Source organism: Rhinolophus sinicus, chromosome X (genome assembly GCF_036562045.2).
Source record: "Rhinolophus sinicus isolate RSC01 chromosome X, ASM3656204v1, whole genome shotgun sequence".
In the NCBI taxonomy this organism is placed as follows: domain Eukaryota; kingdom Metazoa; phylum Chordata; class Mammalia; order Chiroptera; family Rhinolophidae; genus Rhinolophus; species Rhinolophus sinicus.
The window spans coordinates 115,423,577-115,434,806 of NC_133768.1; the positions used below are offsets into that span (position 1 = coordinate 115,423,577).

Here is an 11,230-nt window from a genome sequence, read left to right on the forward strand (position 1 = left end):
GCTCCCACGCCACACACACCCCCAGCCGTCTGTCTCCCTGTAGTCTCAGAGTAGTCTGTGAGGGATGTTTCCCTTCTCTGGGTCTCTGGGCTGCTGGAACTAGATGGCAGTCCTCACCTTTCTCCATCCTGATGTCCCAATCATCCCAGCAGAGAGAGTCAAAGGGCAGGAGGACAGAGGCCCAGGGCTCAGACCTGCCGGGGCAGTCCTTGGTACTCCAGAGCCTGCCCCCTTGCAGTGGGTGGTAGGCAGAACAAGGAGGAAAGAGAGCAGCTGAAAAGCCTCATAGTCACTGTTGAGTGAGCTTCTGGACGCTGCTGGCATCTCTGTTTGGAACACTGTTCTGAGATCTTTGGCTCTCTCAGGCTCCTGCACATCATGTGTTGTATGAAGCAGCCTACGCGCCTCCACAGTCTGACAGTTCTGCATTGGCCCTTGAGCTACGTTGCCTTATGTGAGTACTGATCTAAGAGTGCGTGGCAAGAAGCCAGAGTCAGAGGCCAGGGCCAGATCTGGGGTGATTTTTAAGCTCATGAAAACTTTCATCTCTGGCCTTTCATCATCTCAGATGGCACTACAGAGAAAAGCCGAGGAGTCTCAAGTTCCATGCATGCCCTGGAGAAGGAAGAGATAGAGTCCCAGGGAATAGTGAGGACAGGCAGAGGGTAGAACAGGGTCATGACAGATATGAGTCGATCTAGCTCATTTCAACCACTTCCTAATTCTCCCTGTCTGGAGAGGGGAAATGAGGCCCAGAGAACAGGCATGATAGGTCCATGATCAAAAGGGAGTGTGGAGAATGGGACAGAGGGAGCATTAGCATTAGAGACTTAGAGAAGTATAGCCTGCGTTTAAACCATAGAGTTTTCCTTTCTGGGAGGGGGGCGCTGGTTGCATGAGGGGAGACAGAGATGATGGAAGGAATGGTAAAGGGCAAGAGGGCAAGAATGGTGGATGGAAAATAGTAGAGGGATGCAGATGCTGTGTGGGTGGGGTGTGGGGAGATACGGATAGTATGGATAGGCAAGGGAGGGTGGGCCAGTGTTTAACAAGGATGGGGAGGGAGATAAGAAGGACCACTTGGTGGGTGAATGGGAACAGGAGGAGAGGGATGGTAGGTGGGCAGGGACACAGGTGGACAGGGATGACAGGCAAGCAGAGAAATAGGATTGCTGTGTGGCAGACCATAGAGGAAATGTCGGCAGGATGAGTAGACGTGCATAGTGGATGGGAAGGAGCTGAAATGCACAGAAGACCAGGACCAGAGGCCTGGGTACTTCAAAGGGCTCTTAATGGGGCTGGACATGGTCAAGTTCTCCTGGCAGCACAAATTTGGTCTGACCTGCTCCCTCATCAGTTTGGATCATACAGCCATTGTTCATTTGCCTGCTGTTTACATCCTGGTGGCCACTACCAGCACTTTACTTTGCTTGGTTTTTCCTGGACTGGAAGACCCCAGAACAAGGTAAGACTCATGGACCTAGAAAGAACAGGACCTAAGAATGTTCCATCTTACCCTGTAACTAGGAAGTCCTACCTACCATGCCACAGGCCTCTCATCCAAGTTCTTAGAGCCACAGGAACTGGGCCAGTCAGGGCCATCCTGGCGTCCCTTCCTTTGCCCCTTCTCTAGCAGAGCCATGGTCCCTCCGTGCTGCTAGGGAAACCCTGGGTGAGAGGACGGGGTATGTCTGGCACACGCAGACACTAGCCCCTACTGATATTTTTGTCTCAGGTGGCAGGCGTTCCAGCTGGGTAAGGAACTGGAGTGTCTGGACCTACATTAGGGACTATTTCCCCATCACGGTAAGTGTCTCTTTTTTAGCATTCCTCACAGTCCCCCCAATAGTAGGCATTTATGCCAAATGACTAGAGTTGTCCATAAGGAAAATGAGCATCCCAGAGAGTGTCAGTGCAGGCTAAACATACTTCAGGATCCAACGTTGCTACTGGGCACTCGTTATTCTGCTAGGACCCTTTGGATGCCCTTGGCATGAACTACCGGATGACATAGTCAGAAATGCAAATACAGTTCAGTTGCTTTAACAAACATTGAAAGCCTACTCTGTGCCACAAGTTTGGGGTACAGAGAAGTGAGGAGGATACCATCCTCTGTCATCCAGGAGCTCACATGTAATGTACATATTTATGGTTTGGTACAAGTTATACAAGTAGTTCAGATGAGGGGTAAGAAAAGGCTTCACAGACATACATGGTGATATCCAGGCAGGGCTTTCAAAGTTCAATAAAAGTGACTTAGATGGGCACTGGAAGGGGGTGGTGGAGAAATACCAGGAAGAGGTTCTAGAAAGGGACTGCTACACGGATCCTCTCAGCACACTTCGGAGTAGACAACAAGAACAGCCCCGAGTTTTGGAGCAGAGGTCACTGACCTTTTCCACAGAATGGTGCTCCCAGAAAAGGATACCACACATAAGGTGTACTGCCATAAATGGCCGAGACTACCTGCAGCCACGGGCAAGAGACCCAGCAAGTCAGCTGCCTCAGGTGCAACCTGGTTTCCCAGGGGCCGAGGAGACTGGTATCCCAGCCCCCTGAAGCCCACTCATGCTTTGGAGAGCGCCCTGCTCCCTGAAGGGTCTTCCCCGTTGCTTCCCGTGTGACCTTATTTCACCCCTGTGCTGTTTCTCTCCATGGTTGCAGATTGTGAAGACTAAGGACCTGTCACCTGAGCAAAACTACCTCATGGGGGTTCACCCCCATGGCCTCTTGACCTTTGGCGCCTTCTGCAACTTCTGCACTGAGGCCACAGGCTTCTCGAAGATCTTCCCGGGCATCACTCCTCACCTGGCCACGCTGTCCTGGTTCTTTAAGATCCCCTTGATTAGGGACTACCTCATGGCCAAAGGTGCTTCTAACCACACTTACTGGAGCTTCTGGCCTATTTCTCTGCTTGGAGATGCAGTTTTTTAAGCCCCATCCCCTACCTCTCACCCCCCTTTCAACCTCCCCTCCCCTGTCATCATAGCATCGTAGTTAAAAGCCTATGTTCTGGGCTAAACTGCCCAGATTTGAATACTGGCTGTGTCACTTACTGTGTGGTCTTGGACAAACTACTGGACCCCTATTGGTCTCAGTTTCCTCATCTGTAAGGTGGGGTGCTGGTAATAGCCCGACCTCAAGTGTGACGTAATGACTATATGAGATCATACAAGTCAAGTATTCACTCCAGTGCCTGCCACAGAGTATGTGCTCAATAAATAATACCTGTTGCTATTAATGGCGATCAAGAAAAAGAAGAGGGTAGAATTATAGCTGGAATTTAGAAAGTCCTGGTTACTGCACTGAAAACCTTCCTCCTGTAGATTTGACCCAGTGCCTCCCACAAAGTGAGATGTGCTTCCACGTGAAATGTGTTTGCCCACAGCCTACCCTTCTCCACACTGTCCCATCTCACTGACTCTCCTCCTGGGATCCATGGGAACAGAGGACACACAAACAAGCAGAGGAGGGTGTTGCCTCAGCCTTTTCTCCTCTCCTGGTCACTTGTTCCTGTCTCTGCCCCTTGATTCTCTTTAGGTTTGTGCTCCGTGAGTCAGCCGGCCATCGACTACCTGCTGAGCCACGGCACTGGCAACCTCGTGGGCATTGTAGTGGGAGGGGTGGGAGAGGCCCTGCAAAGTGTGCCCAACACCACCACCCTCATCCTCCAGAAACGCAAGGGCTTTGTGCGCACAGCCCTCCAGCACGGGTAGGTGTTTGTCCCCTTCTCTGAGCAGCATGACCTGCTAGGTGATGCCAAGATGACCCAGACATGAGTCTTGCCCTCGTGGAAATTACTACTGAGTAGGGGAGATGGCCATAGACTTTCCAAAATGTTTAGGTCATCTATTCCTTCTGAGCTAGCTGGACCACTTCCCAGCCAGCCATACCAGAAACGCAGATTCATTATCAGGGGAATTGGCTAGAGATGCCCCAGTATAGAGATGATTCCTACATGATCTCTATCAACATCCATGTGTCCATCGGCCTGTTAATGCTAAGTGCAAGAGGCAGTACGGTATGGCCAGTATGCGCTAGGATTGGCGTCAGCCTACTCAAATGTTCTGAGCCTTCATGTTTTCATCTTTATAATGTGGCTACTAATAATTCTAACTACTTCATAGGGTTATTGTAGCGTTTAAATGATTTCATGTACATAAAACACCTACCATGTGCCTGGCACACAGTAAGCGATGGATGAACGTTAGGCATTCTGACTCAGGGATACAGACAGGAGGTAAAGAGCAGGACCCCAAGGGTGGAGCTGTGAGGTGCCCCATTAGGTGAGCAGGTCGGCTCACTGGACACAGGGACAACTGTCTTATTGAAGACTCAGAAAAGAGGGAAGTATTTCTTCTAAGGACCTTGCCTGAGTGGCCTGTTCATCAGCTTGGAGCAAATGTAGGTTAACATATGTCAGAATGCTGAGAAATTGTTATTAGTAACTCATAAATATTTGTATAAGAGGGATTGTGTTGTCTTTACTCTTCTCTCCCAGGAAGGCTTAAGGAGCCTGATTCTCTACCTAGGGCACTGTCAGGGTCGATTGCCATGGCCCATGAGAGGGAAACAACTTTGCTCTAATCCCAAGACCCTAGAACAGAATACCTTATGCAAAGTCCCTGTGGGTGACGGGCATATCATAGACGCATCTGTGCAAAATGACCATCATCTCTGTGCTTCCTACTAGCAGAAACAGTCAGCTATTCCTCTCCCTGACACCCCCTGGAAACTTTCCTTTACACAACATGGGTCTCTGGGGATCTCTGCCCAAACTCTTCTCCCTTCCCCTGTACCCCCATATCTTGCCCTTGTGATCCTGGCCCAGATTTAGCACTCTGACTGGCCTTGAACATTTCAGGACAAGAGACATTAAATACAGGAGGCTTGTTTAGTGCAAGAAGGAATACTTTATGCCACAAGGATTCCATAAGAGATGGCAGTCTGGCCATAAGCAAAGTGTCTTCCTGTGTGGTTCCCACTCTAACCTGTGTTTGGGAAATAAATCGGGGTTTTCCTACAGGGCGCATCTGGTCCCTACCTTCACTTTTGGAGAAACTGAGGTATATGATCAGGTGCTGTTCCATAAGGACAGCTACATGCACAAGTTCCAGAGCTGCTTCCGTCGCATCCTTGGCTTCTATTTCTGCGTCTTCTATGGACGAGGCTTCCGCCAAGGCTCTGTTGGACTCCTGCCATACCCGGTGCCCATCATCACTGTGGGTGAGTGTCACTGTCAGCCCCAAGGCCACCTCAACCCTCCCTACCATGCCCCACCAAAGAAGCCGGGAGCTGATGTGGGATGTGAGACAATCAGGCCCAGGAAAGAGAAGGAGGTTAAAGGAAGAAAGGATTCTAACTCTTGCCCTTTCTCTTTTTCCATCTGTCCTGGCAGTCGGGGAGCCTCTGCCACTGCCCCAAATTGAAAAACCAAGCCAGGAGATGGTGGACAAATACCACGCACTCTACATGGATGCCCTGCGCAGACTGTTTGACCAGCACAAGACCCAATATGGCTGCTCAGAGACCCAAAAGCTGCTTTTCTTGTGACTGAATGGGCTGCATGCCCAAGAGTGAGTGCCTCAGAGAGAAGAATCATTTGCTGCTAACCAGAAGGCGGAAAGGGAGATGGGGGGCTATGTGTGCTAGGGGAGGGCATTCGGCATTCCTGACTTGCCACAGAGCCCTTGTGGTTGTAGTCCTGAAGAGCTTCTCTCACTCATTCCCCAGATGGGACGTCCTGAGCCCCTCCCGCCCCCAGGCCCAGACACAGGCACAGTCCCTGCCTGGCTCCCTACCTGCTGTTCTCTCTGAGCCCAAGCCCCCAGGTCCTGGAGGACTTAAAGGATAGCTAAGCAGCCTGAGTAGCCACCACTCTTGTTTTTATTGTTGCCTTAATGCATTTTTTAAACTGAGACATATTTTGCATACCATGGATTTAACCCGTTTAAAGTGTAAAATTCAGTAGTATTTAGTATATTCACAGAGCTGTGCAGCCACTACCATTATCTAATTTTAGAATGTTTTTCAGGCCCCCCCAAAAAAGAAGCCTAGTTAACATTAGCTGTCACTCCCTTTTCCCCATCTCCCCCAGGCCTGGCAACCACTAATCCACTTTCTGTCTCTTCAGAATTGCCAATTCTGGACATGTACATGGAATTGCAGATTATGTGGTCTTTTATGACTGGCCTCTCGCTCTTAGACTAACGTTTTCCAGGTCCATCCATCCGTGTTGTAGCATGAATCAGTGCTTTATTTCTTTTTATGGCTGAATGTTTCATTGTACGTATATACCATATTTTTTTATCGATTCACCAGTTGATGGACTTTTGCGTTGTTCCTACTTTTTGGCTACTATAAATAATACTGCTATAAACATTCCTGTACAATTTTTTTGTGTGGTGATCTGCGTCCAAATACAAAGGCTTACCTTATGTCCACACCATTAAGCTAACAAGCACTCTTTTCACATCGATCAAAGGCATCTTACTCAGGATTACTTTTCAATTGGCAGAGATCACTTACTCCTCGTGATGGTCCTCTAACACCATAATCCAAAGGTATCTGATACCTTCCTGAGACTCTACTATGGGAAATCCACTTTATGTCTACATTTTAAACGCTTACTAAGTTTTGTTTAAAAGTTTTTCTTAAATGCTGTATTCTGAAAATTTTAAAAGAGTAAATAAAAACACAAATGTCTCTTCTTTTAAATGGAATCAACAAAAGACCCACTTAAAAACACGGCAAAGAACCAAAAGTTAAAAGAACATTTAGAAACTCATATAACTCAATAGCAAAAAAAATTAATGATAATAGTTTGATTTAAAACTGAGGCAGAGGATCTGAATGGATATTTTTCCAAAGAAGACATACAAATGGCTAACAGGTAAATGAAAAGATGCTCAACATCACTAATTATCAGGGAAATGTAAATAAAAACCACGATGAGCTATCACCTCATACCTGTCAGAATGGCCGTCATCAATAAATCAACAAACAACAAATGTTGGGGAGGATGTGGAGATAAGGGAACCCTTCTGCTACTGCTGGTGGGAATGTAAATTGGTGCAGTCACTATGGAAAGTAGTATGGAGGTTCCTTAAAAAATAGAACTACTAGGGGGCGGCAGGTTAGCTCAGTTGGTTAGAGCACGAGCTCTTAACAACAAGATTGCCGGTTCGATCCCCACATAAGCCACTGCGAGCTATGCCCTCCACAACAAGATTGAAACAACTACTTGACTTGGAGCTGATGGGTCCCAGAAAAACACACTTAAAATAAATTAAAAAGTTAAAAAAAAACAAAAACAGAGTATAGAATAGTGGTTGCCAGAGGCTGGGGGGTGGGGGGAAATGAGATGTTGGTCAAAGGGTACAAACTTCCAGTGACAAGATGAATAAGTTCTGAGGATCTACTGCACAGCATGGTGATTATAATTAACAGTACTGTATTATATACTTGCAAATTGCTAAGAGAGTAGATCTTAAATATTGTCACCACAAAAAAATTATAACCAGGACCATCCCGGTGGCTCAGGCGGTTAAAGCTCCATGCTCCTGACTCCAAAGGCTGCCGGTTCGATTCCCACATGGGCCAGTGGGCTCTCAATCACAAGGTTGCCGGTTTGACTCCCGCAAGGGATGGTGGGCTGCGCCCCCTGCAACTAGCAACACCAACTGGACCTGGAGCTGAGCTGCATCCTCCAAAACTAACACTGAAAGGACAACAACTTGAAGCTAAACGGCACCCTCCACAACTAAGATTAAAAGGGCAACTTGACTTGGGAAAAAGGCCTGGAAGTACACACTGTTCCCCAATAAAGCCCTGTTCCTCTTCCCCAATAAAATCTTTTAAAAAAAAATTATAACCATGTGTGGGGGCAGAGCCCCAGAAAGCAGTTTCCAGGCTCTCGGCCTCACATAGACAGGTGCTGGCTCAGGTAGTAAATGGCCATCAACTGTGATTGCATGGCCATCAGCTGTGGCTAGTTGGCCGTCAGCTGTAACCAGTGAGCCATTGGCCACTAATAGAACTGCTGTGGCTACGTTAGCAGCGAATGGGGGCTAGCAAGAAGATGGTGGCTGGGCTGGCAAGTGCGGATTGCAGTTAGGACAGCGGGTTGCGGACAGTGTGGATCCAGCCTTCAGTGAGAGTATAGTGCTGCCAGCGAGAATATATTAGTATGACTCCCCTACCTATGGCTCCGTGAGTGTTCCTTTTTGGCCTCACCATGTCCTGCGTTCTTATGTGGGGAGCGGGAACAGAGACCCCGCCGGACTCCCTGCACGACAAATGGTGCAGCGAGCAGGGTCTCCTGCATGACAGTCCTCTGCTTAAAATCTATTATTGCTCCTACAGTGCTTCTACCAGCGTATCCTAAATTTAAATTATGTTCTCAGTACATTAATGTTCCATAGATGTTAATGAATACTGCACAGGAAAAAATGATTCTGTGGTTAAATAACTATGGGAGATGCTGGACCACACCAAGTTATATAGATGTATTTACTGAAATATTTTCAGAGTCTTTACTACACTAATACGTGTTATGCCTAATACTCCCAAGAGGGAGTAGTTAGCATTTCCCAAAGGTATCTGACAATAGAACCCTTGTTTCAAACAGCACCTATTGCCGTCTCATGGAACATTTAGGGTTCCTCTAAATATAGTCTTGGAAATATTGGTTGTGGAAATATAGGATAAAGTTCAGACTCCTTATCACGGTAGAGAAGGCTGCTGGTAATTTAAGGAGAGTGGCTCATTTCATTTGAGCACCTGTCGGATTCTGAGAAGCCTTGGTAGGAGTCATTGGGGCTAACTGGATGGATGGAGGCCACGTACGGGGTGACCAGAAGGTAACTGAATAAAAGGGGAATTGGATTTGAATTGTTCTCACCTGTTTGAGTTGTCCAGGAAGGGGAAATGAGAGCAGAATTTTTCCAGAAAACAGTCTGAAGGACACACATGGGAACGAGGCTATAGCTGAAAGAGTAAAAGAACAGATGGATTACTGTTTAAGCCCTTGCTTTCTTATTCGCATCAGCTACTTGCTCCTTCTCAAAAATTCATGCCCCCATATCTTTTCTCCCCACCCTTTCCCCACATTGCAGTCTGTTGCTCTCCCTCTTCCTCCTCCCCTCCGAATATTTTTAAGATACTATTCTAATATTTCAAGGTTTTGCTCCATACTCTGGATGTTATGGTGACTTTTATGTGGTGATCAACAAGGAAACTCACCAGTAGGACTTAATCGTGGAATGTGAGGGCAGGAAGGAACATTTCCAAAGAGTAGCCAGGATGGCGACCCTAGTGGACCAAACAGCCAGGGGTCTGTCTGAGGTAAACATGGAGGCAGAAAGTGAGCAGGGTACTTGAGTGGTATCCAGAAGTCTGCCCTCAGAGGGAAGAGCTGTACCTAGTCGTCGTTTTTTGGACCCAGGCTATCAGCCAGGAAGTTCGATGCCTCCCCATACAGATAATAGTTGATTGGTCCATCATGGAGGCCAACAAAGGCCCTTCACACTCTGGTTCCTACTGATCTCTGACCACTCCCTACCATGGTCTAAAGTAATACACGGACTACTGTTTTCTGAGCATTTTCACATTTCTTTGCCTTTGAAACCTGTTCTCTCTACATAGGAAAGCCCATTCAGCTTGCTTCTAGGCAAGTCTTTCCTACAAGTCTGAGAACGTCTTGAGAATGAAAACTATATCTTACTTGTCGCAACACTCCCAATGTTTAAATCAGTGCCTGGCATGTGACAGCCACCTAATGTATATTTCCAGGAGGGGAAGAAGAGGTTTCACAGGAGATTTCATAGAAGAAAGGCACTAAAGAGATAATGTCAGAGCATATGGGTCAAAAGTATGCTATTCAATGAAAGTCAAATAAACTAAATAAGATAACATAAAACTATGTAAAAGAAAAACTGAAATTAAACAGAGTAAAACTTGGACATAAACCATCTCACAAAAAACAGACCTCAGACTAGGTTCTCTTACACCATGATAAAGTGAAACAAAACAAGTCCATTTCATAATGTCTAAGTAACAGAAAAATAAGTTTACTTTGCCACGCACAAAATACCTAGCATCCCCTCTCACCAACAAAGTGAATGACTGCTATTTCTTTCACAATTACAACTTTATCCTCGTTCTACTCTCCCTTCCCTATAAATAAGATTTATTTGGATACCAAATCACAGAATTCACCCCCCCATACTTTTTGATAGTATCCAATCTAGAGCAAACCCTCAGCTCCTTAGATCTTCCCCCAAACCACCCACCAAAAACCAAATCCTATAATAATTTTTCTCTAATACCCTCTTAGTAAAACACTCCATGGTTCCCCATGACATGTGTTCTCCCTCACAGCAATGAGTAATAAACCCGATTTATTCTACTACAGATATGTTTTTGCTGGTCTTTGGCTAGAGTGTGTTAGCAATATATATAATTTATATATATATAGCTTTCATAAAATTTTAATTTTAAAGCATAGAAGTTTTTAACTCCAAATTATGTTTAGAATGCTCTATATTTGAAAGTATATATTCAGATATTAATAATATTCCAATAACATCCCATTCATAATATCATGATTTTATGCTGATTAGCTATGATTATATATATAATTGTAACAGTTAATAATTAATGATAATTGTAAAAACTGTTCATTTTGTGCACAAAAACAATTAAGACCTTTCAAGTAGTTCACGAAATATAGAACTAGATTGATAATTAATATGAACATTGAGGGAGAATGTGTTATCTAGATTACTTTAGAAAGAATGCTTTTTGAACTAATAAATGTTTATGAAAATGTTAGCTATAAACATTAAGCTATGTCTCAGTTCTAATCTTTATAGATCTGTTTAATGTACTAGCATTAACAATATTAAAATAACTTTTGGGAACTATATTTAAATTTTAGTTACCTAATTCCATTTAGGCCATGAGTCATGCTCTTCCAGTGACTTCAGCTGAAAGTGAACATTTATTTAATATGTCAAATGTATGAAATAGTGAGCATAGAAAGAACTGAGCAGTGCACAGTGCTAAGACGTTATAGTTCCTGCACTGTTATGTCAAATTTCTAAAAAATTACTACTGAAGATTTTAAGTTGCAGTAATATTTACTTTTATATAAACTCTCAGTTTATTCTTATGTCCCAGAGATTCACGCTAAAATGGATAATAATATTTAACTTTGTTCTGAGCTTCA

The 11,230-nt window shown here is 45.3% G+C and overlaps 1 protein-coding gene across 1 annotated transcript; it reads left to right on the top strand.

Moving 5' to 3' along the window:
• Positions 1–313: 313 nt before the first annotated feature.
• On the top strand, positions 314–6,602 carry AWAT1 (acyl-CoA wax alcohol acyltransferase 1). Its single transcript, XM_019747949.2, has 7 exons — positions 314–454; positions 1,358–1,465; positions 1,736–1,806; positions 2,665–2,869; positions 3,541–3,712; positions 5,027–5,226; positions 5,399–6,602. Exons 1-7 carry the CDS (start codon positions 379–381, stop codon positions 5,551–5,553), a joined length of 987 nt encoding a protein of 328 aa, XP_019603508.2. The 5' UTR covers positions 314–378; the 3' UTR covers positions 5,554–6,602.
• The last annotated feature ends 4,628 nt before the right edge of the window (positions 6,603–11,230 follow it).

Coding starts and splice junctions, on each gene's coding strand:
- AWAT1 (XM_019747949.2), top strand. CDS start 379: ATGTGTTGTATGAAGCAGCCTACGCGCCTCCACAGTCTGACAGTTCTG. Junction 1,466..1,735: donor CTGGAAGACCCCAGAACAAG/GTAAGACTCATG, acceptor TTTTTGTCTCAG/GTGGCAGGCGTTCCAGCTGG. Junction 3,713..5,026: donor CGCACAGCCCTCCAGCACGG/GTAGGTGTTTGT, acceptor GTTTTCCTACAG/GGCGCATCTGGTCCCTACCT.